This window comes from Pungitius pungitius, chromosome 8 (genome assembly GCF_949316345.1).
Source record: "Pungitius pungitius chromosome 8, fPunPun2.1, whole genome shotgun sequence".
NCBI lineage: Eukaryota > Metazoa > Chordata > Actinopteri > Perciformes > Gasterosteidae > Pungitius > Pungitius pungitius.
Genome location: NC_084907.1, coordinates 12073108 through 12088787, shown reverse-complemented (window position 1 = coordinate 12088787; position 15680 = coordinate 12073108). Strand labels below are relative to the sequence as shown.

General features: G+C 45.4%; 1 protein-coding gene across 2 annotated transcripts in view; it reads left to right on the top strand.

Moving 5' to 3' along the window:
* The window catches only part of cntn4 (contactin 4), a 106886-nt gene that overhangs the window by 49855 nt on the left and 41351 nt on the right, over positions 1-15680 (top strand). For both annotated transcript variants that reach the window (XM_037490454.2, XM_037490453.2), the window contains exons 5-6: positions 4604-4699; positions 12808-13011. In XM_037490454.2, coding sequence (XP_037346351.1) covers positions 4604-4699; positions 12808-13011 — 300 coding nt within the window. The remainder of the gene's footprint in view (positions 1-4603; positions 4700-12807; positions 13012-15680) is intronic.

The window sequence follows — 15680 nt, the reverse complement described above, 5'->3', positions numbered from 1 at the left end:
TTGTTTTTTTTGGGGGGGGGGGGGGGGGGGGGATTCAGTACCTTAGATGTCTCTTGCTCTGGTCCACTTTGTTCCAGAGGCTCGTATTTTGGGGAGGCGCGGGTGCTTTTATCTAACCTTCTAACGCCCCTTCAGATGAAAGTAATTTGGGGGGGGGCTACTCAAAAATATAGAGCCTCTGTTGCCAGATCGGAGAGCCCAGATCGCTTCGCCGAGACAAAAAAACAGCTGGAATGGTCCATGGCTTCTGGCCGTGTCTTGTGTGTTTCGAGCATCGCACCTTAAAAAGAAGTGATGTGAGGCTGAAGGCTCAAACCAGGGAGCAGATGACGGAGGTCAATTAGCCGAGCTTCGTCAAGAGAAGAACCAGACAGCACGGGTTCCTTGAAGAAGCAGTTTGTGAAATATGACAAGCCATAAAACAAATGGGCTAATTTAAGCGCGGGAGCCAGATTGAACGCTGCACGCATCATAAAGCTCCAACATCTTAAATTCACATCCTGAGACGTCTTTGCTCTTCCTTCGGGGTTTTTTTTGTTCACTTTTATGAGTTGGCGACAGACAATTTTATTTATTTTTCCAAGCCCAGAAAACATAAGTTGGAGGGACAGTGATTTGCAGCTCTGAAATGAACGTAGACGGGGAATTTGTCATCCCATCTACGGACGGCACTCAGGCGCTCAATTATTCTGGTGCAGGGACGTCGTCGTTTTTTCTGCCAGCAAAGAGCAGCGACAAACAAATTCCTAAATCAAAAGAGTGGATTTACGTGTTATGAGCACTTTAATCTCGCACATCTTTTCCAACGTCGCCGCTGTGTAAATAATTCACTGCTGATATGCTGCCTGCACCCAAGAAAGGCTCATTCAAGCTGAATTGACTAAATGTGGTAGTGGAGGCATTAAAGCTTCACATCGGAGCCTTTGAATGGACAATTAGGGGCACCGCGTCCCACCGCGTCCCACTGCGTCTCCCTCCGCGTCCCACCGCGTCCCACCGCGTCCCACCGCGTCCCACCGCGTCCCACCGCGTCCCACTGCGTCTCCCTCCGCGTCCCACCGCGTCCCACCGCGTCCCACCGCGTCCCTCCGCGTCCCACCGCGTCCCACCGCATCCCACCGCGTCCCACCGCGTCGCAGCACTGATGGTTTATCATATGATTCACAATCCAATTCAACGTTGAAGTATCGATCTACCTGAGTGATGTCATTATTGTTTCATGTCACCTCCTGCAAAGGTTACCCTGCCTCAGTGTTATTCACATTATTCCACACTAACACACGCAGACCTTAACGGGCCCCCCCTCCCCCGACACTCCTCTGTCTCACTCTGCCGACTGAGCGGACAGGACAACAGGGCGGGCGGGGGGGGGGGGGGGGGGGGGGCAGCTGTATGATGACCACCAATAACATGTGCTCAATCAGTAGGATTTAGCTAATAATGTTAAGAAACAATGTTAACAAGAATTAATACTGATGACTTGACGATTATTTGGAATGCTATCGTTTCTTTTATGTTCATTACTCATTAAATTAAGAATAAAATCATTTGTTGTTAGATGCTTTACAACTCATTTTGTTTACTATTTTACAAGATGTTAAAATTTGAAAAAGTGTTGACCTAAACAAAAAAAAAAGTACTTCAAGGTATCAGTTTATAAAAAACATGGTTCAAAGACAAATGAATGATTTATTACAAATAATGATGTTCATACACAGTGTGACCATTTATTATTAACATGTAAAATGCTGCGAGTGAAACTACAACATGTTACATTAACAAAACAGAGACAAAACAAATAATTAGAAATTATATTTTTATTTCATTGTTTTGATACCAAAATAATTTTTAACTGAAGTTAATTACCTAAGTCAGTTATTAATAATTAAAATGGTTATTCTAAACTGTTTTTCTTTTTTTAGAAACCAGAGGCAAAGTAAATATGAGATGATGATAACATGAAAGCATGAAGACAGGAAGGTGTTTTGCTCCTCCGTTTTAAAAGTGACACATAAATATCTCTACATCTGTCCAGTTCAGACGCATCAAAATGACTGAAATGCCAAATCATCAATCTCCAGAAGACAAATATTAGGGAGCTGGTTTGCTAATCGGGCTTAAGAGCCTCAAACAGCTGTTAGTTAAACTGATTTATGTTTAAAGAAATAATTAAAGGCTGCTCCTTAATTGACTTCTATTAGGTGACCTTATAGTCCTCTTCATAAATCAGTGAGCCCAATAATTCTACATTTTGATCGCTTGGAGCTGCACTAATCAGCAATCTCATTTCAAAGGGGATCGGCTGCACTTTTGAGAGGAGCAGGTCGAGGAGAGCGCAGTGACTTGAAGGAATGCCGCGTATCACAGAGCAAGGTTAATGAAGGTCAATGGATCCACTTTGGAGAATATGTAAAGATCAATTTGAGACCCACCTGTCTTTATGTATTAATGTACGTCTGTTCTTTTATTAAAAGAGCATTTGAGAATTCATTTTGACCTCGAGTTTGTTGTCGTGAATATACAACCCCCCCCCCTCCCCTCGAGACGGTGAACTTCTTTGAAGTTGTTGTTAAGTGGGAATCGAAATAGACAACTAAGAGGCCCTGATTGCTTTGCTAATTTAATAACCCCATGATCGATTGATCTTCACTTGCTTTTTCTTTCAACTTCTTCTTTCATCACTACAGCCTTGCATTAAAGCGCTTCCAATAAGATCCCATTTGCCCCCCACTCCTCACTACAGCCTTGCAGCCCCCCATGTGGCGCGTGGATGACACTCAACCAGGATGTAAACCATTAGTGCGGCGCGTCGTCGGCGCTACGAGGCCTTTTGTTTCCATCCTTGGTCATAAGGAGAATGAGTTGTACTTCTGGCGTTGGAGCCACACCAGGCGTAGCTCTGCTGCGTCGGGTGGGTGGAGGCGTGATGAATGAAAGGTAACCTGATTGCCGGCAGAGCCTCGCGGTAGTTGGTGTGCGTCGGCATTGATTGGAATCGGGGTTTCTGGGGTCAGGCTGCCGTTCCTCATTTGGAATATACAATTATTCGAGCGTTCGTACAGTAATAGTCCTGTTTCTTTTCATTTTCTCACTCTCTCAGCCGTGTCTCCTCCAGAATGCAATTATTAGGCAGGTGACACTGTAATATGTCCTTTTGCACGTGCAGCACGCCTCCCTTTGTGTCGTCTTTCAAACAGTTAAAGCCCACAAATGATATTATTTCAACAGGACACTTAGATGCTCCTGATACATTCTGGAGGCAGCGTGTATCCGTCACACTGATCCACTTCCTTGTATTCACATTTTAGTAGATATAAGAATACAAGACGGAATCACACATTATGTTTTTTATAGATTTTATTTTTAGGCTTTAGTTGTGGTGGCATCTCATATGCTGCAACTACATCATACAATAAACGTATCCTCACACAACGGGTCACATGACAAACCCCACAAACAGTTGCTCATCATTTTCCTATTTAAGGACAGACACACACGTCACTTCCCGCTCATTATGTCTCCATTTAGGTCCATAAAGACGGAAGTGGCTTCACTGAAGTAAAAAACATGTCTCTGAATTACTTAAATAACACACAGAAACAATTTATGGGATACATATTACAGCCCATTCTTTTTTGTGGGTATTGCTTCAGAGGCTGGATGAGAACATGATTCATCCCATTTAATTCACAATTTCAAAACTCTTTATTTAAATACTTCATTTCGGTCTCTAAACTATGGAAGCCCATTTCCGCCACAAAAAAAAAAAAAAAAGAAGGGTGAGAAAGTCGAAATTATGACTTAAAAAGTCGAAATTATGACTTAAAAAGTCGAAATTATGACTTAAAAAGTCGAAATTATGACTTAAGAAAGTCGAAATTATGACTTAAAAAGTCGAAATTATGACTTAAGAAAGTCGAAATTATGACTTAAAAAGTCGAAATTATGAGATAAAAAGGCTTCTTTTCTTTTCTCCTTTCTTTTCAAATTCCTCAGATTCAACTCGTGTACGAGACCCGTTTTAAAAATCTATTTGCAGGTATCTTCATCTTTTTGCCATTTATTCATAGTTACCTTTTTGAACAATTATTGCCATCTTCTTCCCACAAAACTCCCCACTGGGACCCTTCAATTCACTTCTTTCTTCTACTTGTTGCGCCATCACAGAGTGATGCACATTATACACATTGTTACGAGCCAACGATCGTCCACCACCCCAAAAAGCATCCAACGACTGGCGTTGCTGTGTGTGTGTGTGTGTGTGTGTGTGTGTGTGTGGTTCACGGAGGGGGAGTCAGTGATTTGCAGTGTGCGGTTGAACCTCGGCCCCTCGGAGGTCGTCTCGAGGTTAAGCCTCGGTTCTCTCCCACAGTCCAGCAAAGTGTAGGCCAGCGACTTTATCTGTGTGCGCTGTGTAATGAGCTCGCATCCTGTTGTGAGTGTTCCCTGCTGCAGGCGCCGTGGGATGTGACCTTGAGGCAAGAAAAAAGAAGGCAGGGGGGAAAAACCCTCCAGTGTTCCTGACCAGCCTCTCAGGTGCTCAGGCCTCGGGCTCGTGGGTAAACTTTACTTACTGCTGTGTTTTGTGTTTTTGTTTCTGCAGACTTGGAGAACTTCAAGACCCACAAAAGAAGCTCGGTGTCAGTGCGTGCAGGTCAAGGAGTGGTTCTGCTGTGCGGCCCGCCACCGCATTCTGGAGGTAACTCCCTACATTCTCACTTTGAGTGACCTGATACACACTGGGAATTATGTGGTTCACAGCAAACGGAGAATGATTGTATAATATAAATAAAGGTATTTGTATTTTCTTCCTTAATTTATTTACTGATATATTGCATTGCATTTTTAAGTAGCGCTTCACAAAAGCGTTTTGCAAGCAGAAAGATTCTATTAAAAAAATGGTCTGTTTCTGCTGTCAGGATGAACTCAGCAGAGCTAGCTATGAGTTAGATGTTCAAACAGGCTGACATTGTGTAACCCACGGCCACCTTATAAAACTATGTGACCAAGACCAACGATATTCAAAAGCCAAGTATTTAGCTTGAGTTGCATGACACACACACACACACACACACACACCAGGCTGCTGGCATCAGACACCGAGCCGCCCGTCGCCTTTGTGTTCAAACTGGCAACAGTGAAAAGCAATCAATCCGCTTTGTTGACCCGACTTGTTGCTTTGGTTACATCTAAAATGCCACTTGCGTCTGCTTTTTAGCAGGGACACTGGCGGTGACCTCGCACCGCAGACTGGTTTTCTCCCCCCCCCCCCCCACGGATAAATCAAAGGGGTGGCCTCGAAGGCTTGGTCAGCAAATTTGGATTTCATATTTTGAATTAGTTTGAATTGGCTTGACCTGGAAAGGAAGTGATTGGCACAGCATGCGTTGAATAAGCATGTGACCCCGTGTTCTTTAGGACGAATACAGAGTGATGGTTAAAAGGGAGACAAATGAACATTCAATAATATATTGTTCTTTACTACAAGGACTATTGGGGAATACATTTCCTCTCCTGACAATTTACAATTGATAATATTTAAATTTAAAAGTTGGTGCTGTAATATTGTTATATGGGCCACCGCCATTACATGATTCTTTTGACCAGCTGCTTCTGAATGGGGATAATTTTGTATTTCTCGTTGCATCAGGCTGCTTAGAGTGAATATAATAAAGCGTAGCAATTCTGTCCCGCTTCCTCAACCGCAAACTGTGCAGGAGAAATTAAGAAAGTGGCTCCACTGCATGCTCAGACACACCATCGAACAGGGACACACAACTGGTATGTCACAGCCACCAGGATACAACAACGTTGGGTTTTAATCCATCAGCAGCTACTGTAAACCTGGATGTGGCTCAGATCCCATCACACACGGAGGGAAGTTCAAATGCCGACAGCTAACTAAATATATGAGCTCACTGCAGAGTGCTAAATAGTCTCTCTGTACGCAGCCTAAAAAAAGAGTAAAACTAGTCTATTTTTGTTTGATAATGGTCAGAATTATTGTTTAAACATTTTGTTTTTAGAGGCATATTTTACAGAGTTGGACGTGTTGGAAAATCCCCATATAGGATTGTGCCGGTTTATCAAGTCCAAAGCTTTAATGTGTATTTCTTTTATTTTTTTAAATAGTTCGACATGATGAGAAGGAATACAAATGAATCACATATTAAAAAGAGAAGAAGACAAGATTTTTTTGTTGTCAGGCAAATTGGGATATTTGAAGTGGTGCTGCTTGAAGCCACTGTGAGAATAAGGTAACCAGGCAAAGCTCAGAGAAGCCAGGATCGCCTCCCTGCTTCCTGTATGTTGGTGATACCGCACGTGACTCATATTTAGCTGGGGTTTTATTTTCACCAGTCAGGGATTATTGTGCATTTAATCTGATTAGCAGACGACACATTTCACAATCTCCATGAGTAATCTGCCGTCACAATCCTGCATGCAGTCATATTTCCCCTCTCCTCTTCATCTGTCTGGGGACCTGAGCTCTCTGGAATCACATCACATGTCACTGTCACACCCCGCCTCACGTCTTCAACGCAGTGTGACTCAGTTACCTTCCAGTGAAGAGAAGCTTCAGTGACAACATGACAGGCTGCACGAAATGGGGATGCGGTGTGATTTCAGGCGGGCACACTCTTACCTGATTGGACTTTCTAATCACATATGAAAAAAGGTCACGGAGGAGAGTCCGGGTGTCAGAGCGCGCGTTTTCCCAGGAGACGTGTGAGTGACAGTCCTCCTCAATCTCTTTTTAAGCTCCTTAAAGTTCACAGTACACAAAGCTGCTGCTGCTGCTGTATCTGGACAGTGGACGTGTGTGTGTGTACGTGTGTGTGTGTGTATATGTGTGTGTGTGTGTTTGTGTGTGTGGGCGCTGGGGGGCTTTGAAGGTCCTACAGTATAGAAACCACATTCAGACGCTGCCGTTTTGGTCGCTGTTGGACAGCGTGTGCGACAGTGCACCCCCCCCTCCCGCCCCTTCTCCCCCCCAGCACTCTCTCTCACTCTCTTGCCGGGTCCTGCAGTCACACGTCTCGCCCTCAGGCTCCCCGCCGCATAAACACAAATCCCTCGGTGCCCACGGGGGATTTCATCCCAGAAGAAATGGGCTGTCACCCGCTGCGCGAGGGGAAAATAACAATTGTGGAAAAACATGACAGTCCGGTCCAACAGCACCGAGCCTCTGCTCAGCGGAGCTCAGGAGAGTCTCCACTGCATTGTCACCGCTGCTGCAGAGTGGGATCGTGAAAGTGGACGCACACAGCAAACGTCCCTCTGCTATGAAGTGAGGCAGCGATGTCACTGCCCCTGTGTGTGTATGTCACCAGCAGGTGTCAAGTGTCTCAGCTTCAAAGAAGGACACTGGTCAGCTGAAGGGTTAAATCTACAATTTACACATCCTTAGGATCCCCAAACCCTCGGTGACCAGGTGTGTCAGAGTGTGTTTATTGATGCTCTTGTCAAAGAGTAGCTGTGTCTCGTGAGGGTGGGACCATCGAGGGTTCATGTTGTCCTATAAGTCCCAGCGCGCTCATTCCTACCTGTTGAAAGAATGATGCAAGCCACGTGGAAACACTCAGGTGTGTCTCTGTTGAGTTCTTTGTGATCTGTTTTTTGAAGTCATTTATAGTTTGCACTACCTGAAGCGCCCTAAAGCACATACACCACAGGTTATGCTGGCCTCTTTTTATATAACATTTAAAACATTTCTAAATTACATTCGAACCGATCATTATAACCTTTATTTTGTAATATTATTTTAGTTTGAAAGAAGCCAGCAGGTCAATACATGCAGTGTCTCTCGGACGCATAGATGTGGAGGATCCAGTCCCGCTGTGCGTTGCTGTAGTGAAGGGAACTCAGTACTGAGCCATGTGATCCTACCTGCTGCTATTCAGCATCCACACACTCACCCTCCCTCTCACAGGGCGATATATGCTGGTTACTATCTGCAGACCCAAAGGAGGGGGGTCGTTTTCTAAACCTTCCAAAGAACTCCTAAATGTGTGTTTCCTCCCAAACGCGCGAGGTCCAGTTCAACCTCCTGTGTGCCGCTGTAGATCGGGGTCAGCGGGGCGGGGGGGGGGGGGGTCTGTGACTTCCTGTCTCTCTAATGGGCTGCCAGTGTGACCCAGCCGCGCTCCACGATTACCGTGTTTAGGCGCGGACCTAATGCTGCCGACCTCTACTTTGTAATGGCCAAAGACCTTCGAGGGGCACTCTAGACTGAAATCACTAGTGTGCATCTCGGCTGAGTGTACATCTTTTTGTGTAGTGTGTGTGTGTGTGTGTGTGTGTTGCTCCCACCCGAGGCTTTGAGAACAGAGCATGTGCGCCCTGTCCGGTCCTATAGAGGAAATGGTAGGACTGAGGATTCTTGGAGCCTGGAGCAGATATGGGAGAACTGCACTCAGCAACACTCTGCGTGATGACTGTAGTTTATCTGAGGGGTGGGGAGGGGGGGGGGGTAGTGGTCGACTGGGGGGTTGTCTGTTTGTTTTCTGGGCAGAGAGAAAGCCTTTTCACAGAAACTCTTGCAAATTGTCAAAAGTATGGATCCTAATTCGACCAGATTGTGAGTTTGTGGACTTGTGTGGCGTTTATGTTGTTTGGCTGCAAGTGTTTTCAGGGGCAGAAGCAGTTCACACTGTATCATCTCGTTCCACCCTGCTTTACACAGTTGTCACGGCGTGCTCTTCTCTGGTTGTGTAATTAATATGAAACGATAAGGCAGCCGGCGCCGATAGTAGTGTGCTGCCAAAACCTGTTGACAGATGGCGGATTTGTTTTCTGTGCGGAAATAAAAAAGGAAAAATGTCGTTCTTTACGAGTATAGTGTGTAAAATAAACCATATAAATGCATGCTTTAAGCAGTGCAGCCAAATCCCCACACGGGGAGTTTCTTTGTTGTGGAGCTGCAGCAGGAGGGAGAGCAGCGGTCCAGCGCCTGCACTGTGCATGAAATGAATCGCATTACAGGACACGGCTGACTGACGTCACTGACCGTAACCAACTCACCGGGACTGCCAGTCGACGCTGTCGCAAGCGATTGCTGCGCTTTACGGTTGTTTTGTGCGGTTGACACGCGCTGCTTTTTGTTTATCCACCTCGAATGAGCTGCTGGGGGGGGGGAGGCGGTGCTCGCCTTTCAGCCGGCGGCTTCCATGATGCCATATTTGCACAAGCTGGTGAAACCTTGGCGACAATTTTAGAGACGTTGTCGAATTGGGCTGTAGCTCTGAGTGGCAGCGTTCATCCTGGATGGATGTCTTCACTGGGATGCAACCAGGTCTCTTTCCCCACCGCCAGATAAAAGGGACTCGCTTGAACCAAAAGGGGCCCTCGTCTCTGTGAGCACAGCCCTGAAATCACTGGCTTTGGAGACATTTTGAACAAAGGCCCACCATTACAAACTGCAGGCGTAGGGTTTCACCGATTTCAAGGGATCGCTACACATAAGTTACAAAACAAAAGCAGAGCCAATGAAGTCAAAGGTGACTTTAGGCTGAAGACAGGACACATACAGCGTCTCTTTGGGGAAAGTCCTGTGTTTGTTTCACTAAATCTTCCTCCCTCTGCTTTGTAAAAAGGTGTAAGCAGGCCCCTGCTAACACCTTTTTACCAGGCAACAGTGGCTCAGGCCCCCGAAGGCTCGCCCTTCTGGTTTAAGAATGTATTCCTACCTTTGATCTTTGTGGAGGTAGCTGCTCACACTGCAGAGAAGCATTTTGGCCGACAGCATGCTCACATGCAAGTGTATGTGCGTCCGTCGTCATTTGGGGGGGGGGGGGCCACAGTTGATAGAGTCTTCCTCTCTCCGTCATAAAGGATGATAGATTCACTTTGGGAATACTGCCCACCATCTATCTTTGGGTGTGATCTTAACCTCGAAAGGAGACGGCATGTTTGACTTGGGCAATTTGTTCGAGACTTTGAATATTCAGCGAGGCGTGTCCTTTGAAGCTGCTCCTCTGCCTCCTTTTGTCAGTGAACCAGCTTCATCCTTTGTGACTCATGCAAAGGGCTCTTTAACCTGGAAGTGAATCTACAAAGACCCCTTGAGGGACTTTCGCAAACCTCCCTACAAAGAATTAGGTTTAGGTTAAGTGTAAAATTCTGAACTTGGTATACTGTCAGACGAAAGAAGACCCATCAAGCTATTGTTGAAATCCACGGTTCTCAACTGTTTTTTTAGTGGGTTAGTGACCGTTGCATGGAAAAAAAATCAAAATTTTGAAGGGACTTTTTCTAATGCAGCCTCCTTGTCATTAAGGGGTGATGGTGGGTCCCGGAGCCAGACCAGTTGAGAACCACTGGTTTAAATCAATCCAAATTGTTAATTCATGCTGCTGTCATCGTAATACAAATACAGCTCATAATCTGTTACCATGACAGTGGTCGTAATGCGCTCCTGGCAGCTGGATTCCCTCCCCATTTCGTCTTTGAGATTTCCCTTTTTTATGTCAGGGAGCAACGTGTAACCCATGAAATCAATGCCCTGGATGATTTGGTGAACACGGCTCCTCGGCCAGCGGCGGGGAGACGTCTCATTATGTCGGCGGCGCTCTGCGCCTCATGTCGTGCCATGTTGTCATGTGGGTCTTAAACGTGGAAAGGAGAGCAGGTGCAGCCGCGGACCAAAAGCACCGGAGAGGAAGCCAACACAAACAACATGCCTCATCCTGCCTTGAAGTGTCCCTTGTCCCCGTGGACCTCCGCGCTAAGCCCGGCTCGGGCAGCACACAGAGCCCAGAGCGCCAAGCGGCTGCCATCGAGCGGCATCCACCGCTTTCCCCGTAGAGCACGACTGCCACCTCATCTCGACCCGCAGGGGAGTGTGGCATCAGGCTGTGAGGAATGGCCAGCGAGCAACAAAGGCAGGCCAGACGTGGTCCTCCAAGACTCTTTTGTTTAACTGCTGGTCCTCCAGCAAAGGGTTTGGTTGAAGCCCAGCAGAGAAACGGCACTCGCCTGTCATTCATTTCTTTTAATAATCAAAGAAACATCCAGGAGTAGATCTCTTAACCCATACACTGTGCACCGCGTCCAGAGGCCCATGTAATGGAAAACGTGACCTGACAAACATACGGTGTCCCGTCATCTGGGGGACGATGCTCATGAAATCGTGGGACAAAATGAGGTCTTCTTTGCTCAGATATTCGCCGATTATTCCACTCGATTATAACAGACAATTTCTTTGATCTATGCTTGCGAGATGATAGAAGAGAAGTTGTCATCGGTTCAGTTATGTCAGCTATTACTGAGATGCATATTTGTTACGTTGTGCTCCTACAAACTTGCATTGTTCACTTGTTTTGTTCTCGCATTTGTCTCAATTTAAACCCTGGTTCACTCTGAATTGGATTATTGACCAGGTTAATGGAGTCCCATTACGTAATTTAATCCACTGTAGCAGTCAATCATTAATTGTTGTCACATAGTAATTACAAAACCATCACTCGTTCATCAAATCCTCAATGATTGGCTTTTGATTTCTTCAATTTGTCCACTTTCTTAAATGCATCTCATTATTGAATCTTAATGAGGCAGATAACTGCAAGAAGTCGTCCGTCTTTAAAAAGAAGGGAGAAAGACTTTAGTGTCTATCGAGACGTCCAAATGTGTGTTTGGTTCTCTGAATTACTCCCAACACAAACACGGCAAATCAGCGGAAAGGTTGACAAACTGCGCCAAGTTGCTCCTTCGGTTCCTCTATTTTAGACTGCTGAGTGCTGACATTCTGGAAAACGTCCCATAAGAATAAAGCATCTAGCATCTGGACTGTGTCCGTACATCTCTTGTCAAACGTGGAGAGTTTGGAGCAAGTGAGCGATGGAAGTAACCAGCTAGCATGAGGTGTGGCTGTGGTACGTAGATAACGATAAGTTCATGTCAATAACCCCAATTTGCCAGCTATCATACTTTTTTTTAAACTCCCATTAAAACCGCTTACAGGTCAAATTGATTCTGATAACTTCATTTCTCATGCGGATTACTGGCTTTAGAGCCACATCAATATGAAGTAATGAAAGCGGCTGGCTGTGTGGGATCCTGGGGCCCATTCGGGGCCTCCGGCTCCCTCCCACTCTGCAAAGACATGCAGGATGGCTGAATTGGTGACTCTTCGGCTGTCTGTCTCTGTCAGCCCCGGTCTGGGATGTACACCTCTCTCGCCCCGGTGTTAGCTGCGAAAGGTCATCTTCTGCAAGTAATGTGATCAGAAGACCCTCTAAGGATGAGCGGAATAGAAGGTGACTGGAGGCGTAAACCACTCATGCTTTCCTTGTTCTCATTCACTTCCTATTGAGAGAACATAACTTTCTCTTTCCCTCACTGGTTCAACATGCACTCAGCACCAGCCTGCCAGGAAGCAGAAACGGCTGTTTTTGTTTCCGCGTACGAAAAGACCTAAAAAAAAAATTGTTGAAACAAGCTTTTTGTAGAAACGATTCTGTCTTTGATCAGTTTAAGCAGTTTTCACTGTATCTCTGTCAATTCTAGTGGTATCTGCAATCAGTCGTGACTACAGAGACCCGAGTCGGTCATGCAGACGTCACTGGCATGAAAAATGGTCATTTGAAGAGACTCCAGATCATTTAGGATAATTGAATTTGTTCGCAACCTCACACTGATCCTATCATCAATTTTCACCTTTACTTGATTTAACTTTCCGCGCTGCCCACGGGGGGGGGCTAAAAATGAACAGACGCCACCACCCTTCCCGCCAGCGTGTCTCAGCTCGCCCCCAACCTCGCCGTCTCATTTATATGTGACAATCTCGTTTTCACTCCTCGCCCACAGATCTCGTGTTCTCCTGGATCTTCAACGAGTACCCGACGTTTGTGAAGCAGGACACTCGGCGATTCATCTCGCAGGAGACCGGGAACCTGTACATCGCCAAGGTGGAGCCCTCAGATGTCGGCAACTACACCTGTGTGGTGACTAACACTGTCACAAAGAGCCGAGTCCAGGGTCCGCCCGCGCCGCTGGTGCTCCGCAGTGACGGTGAGCCTCTGCTTTTGTGCTCGTTGCTCGCACCAAACCACCTCCGTCACAGGCCTGGTGACCACAAACGACAGATGTCAGTATATTGTTACTGGGATATTAATCCATCTATCAATGCAGATGTTGCCTCCTATATCTAGCCGGACTAATCCAATCCGGGGATTTTAAGATGACTTCCCTTTCCCAGATTTGGACTTTTGAGCATTTCAATTTAAATATGCTCACATCATATTATTTCATTTAACCATATTTGGTTACAGGAGGATTTGACATACACATCTACTGCAGTACAAGTGGACATGCAAAACGTCACACAACCTCCACAAAAGGTCACCAGTCTTGTACGAGCGTTATGGAAATATAGTAGCTCACTAGCGTGTGTATGTGACTCCTTCCACTTGCTTCATGTCATTGCATGTTGTTCTTCTTTCATATAGCATCAGTTTTACTAGCACTAAAATAAGAAATGATCCATTGGGATTTGGTCGGGTCCCTGGTTGTGACAAACAAACGAGCCGTACTGAAAGAAGAACAAATGGTTGTGAGAAATACAAATGAGACTCCATGGTTCATTATGTCAGCCCCTATTCGCTTTAGTCCTTTATTAACATGTGGACCTGAGGCTTTAGGTTGGCCTTATCAAGGCACACCGGAGGAAAGGTCACTTCCTGCAAGTAATATGAGGCTGCCTTCTGTCCTGGAAGGGTGTTCCTTACCTTTATATAATGCTATGCAAGAAATGAAGTGTAATGTTCACTTGAAATGTATTGAAATGTAATGTATCTGATTTTTTTCTTCCAATTAATGATAGCTGATCCGATTTAATGCTAAAATAAATTGATGCTGATAATACTTTGCTTTAACCCCCCCCCATTTATCAGAAGACCCTTCTTCTCTTCATACCAGTTACCCCGTGTTACTAAGCATCCGTGGTTTTAATGAGTTATTAACGGTTCAGGGGGGGGCTGATGTGTATCCACAAATTGATAAATAAATATCACCCCTACATTATGATGATTTGTTAGTCTTATATTGGATATAGATGTTTATTTAATAGATCGTTTGATATCGTACAGATAAGTACGTCTCAAACATAGTGCTTATTGTAACCCATTAGTCTTCAGTTGACCTTTAAATGCTCTTGTGGAGGTTTGCTGTAGTAATATAGCACTCTGATCGCAATATTGATTAAAACCAGCTGAAAAGTCATAGCCGGAAAATCTGCGGAATACAAACCATGCAGTAAGCAATATAAGAGCAAATTTCTTTTGTTCATTTTCATTAATTGCTCTGAGCTTGTTAGTGCCGACAAGTACCAATGATTTACTTTTGCTCTTTTCTGAGGTAAGAGAATATTTGACATGTTACTCTCATCAACAAGTCCACAAATGGTCCATCGTCTGAAAACATAAACATGCATCAATATTTCAGAATGAAATTATGCATATTCTATTTTTGATTCATTATGATCCAAACCAAGAGAGCTATTTTGTGTGCTCGGCTCCTGAATGGTTTACATACTCCACTACGATGCTTTTATAAAGGGCCAATTGGGTTGACACGATTCTTTGAGCATTGATAACCCATTGCACATTATGTGAATTGGAATTAAGAGTAAACATGGAAATGATTTCAGTTCATTATCCTTTGGATGAGAGACCGTATTGGGAATAGCTCGGCTGATTTGAAAGATGTTTTTACACAATTCCCGCCTTTCTTTTGTCATCACACCTCCATATTGCCGAGATAGGCGGCGTAGCAGCAGCACGTCAGCTCCCATGTCTCATTAAACAGGTGTCCCTTTCAAAAGGTTATGGTATGAGACAATTACCCGTCCACTTCCACCCGTCTGCCTAAAATGGGTTGATGGTGCTGTGGTTACATTCCAGTGTGAGGCGGTTGTGATAAGGATCTGAATTAGGTTTCACAGTCACTCAGGGAGCCATCCTAATAACACATGCCCTGCCGAATCAACCACACGAAATTGGCCTGTTTCCTCCATCTCTAGAGCTATTTGTGCAGCACAGCCCTGAATTACAGCAATGGTGGTGGTGGGGTGGGGGGGGGCGGGGCAATTGTTACATGGGTCTACAAAAGGGCTTGAAAATCAGATGGCGTGCGCCCGTGCTTTGGCACGGCGAGGAGAAGTGAAATGACACCCATTACGAATACATTGATGTAATTTATCATAATGTGATTTGAGGGGGGAGACGAAAATACGCACGAGCCGCCAGACACTCGGCTTTTGATTCATGAATCAGTCTCTCCCAGAGAGCCCACATCCCCTTCTCTCCGCTCCATTCAGAGAGATGCACAGGCGCTGAAAAAAATGATAATCCCGAGGAGCTGCTTTGCGGACTCGGTGGCGTTCCTCAGGGGGATTCCGTGGGCCGGGATTCTGGTTCCTAGCTGTTAGCACTGCGCAACAAGATGAAACTCATTGGGACCAAATGGCCTGTGAGTTGTCTGAAGACGTCTTTTTGCTCTTTTTTTTGTGTTCAACATTAGCGTTTAGCGCATCCAAAGGAGGGAGGTGTTTCGGCTTCGTTTTCTCACCACTTTCATTGGGCAGCGTTGCAAGATGAAAAAAAATGTCATTTGGTGGTAAAAAAAAAAGACGTGTGTACTTGATGCAAACAACTTTTCAGATGCTGTGTGCTGTGTTTATG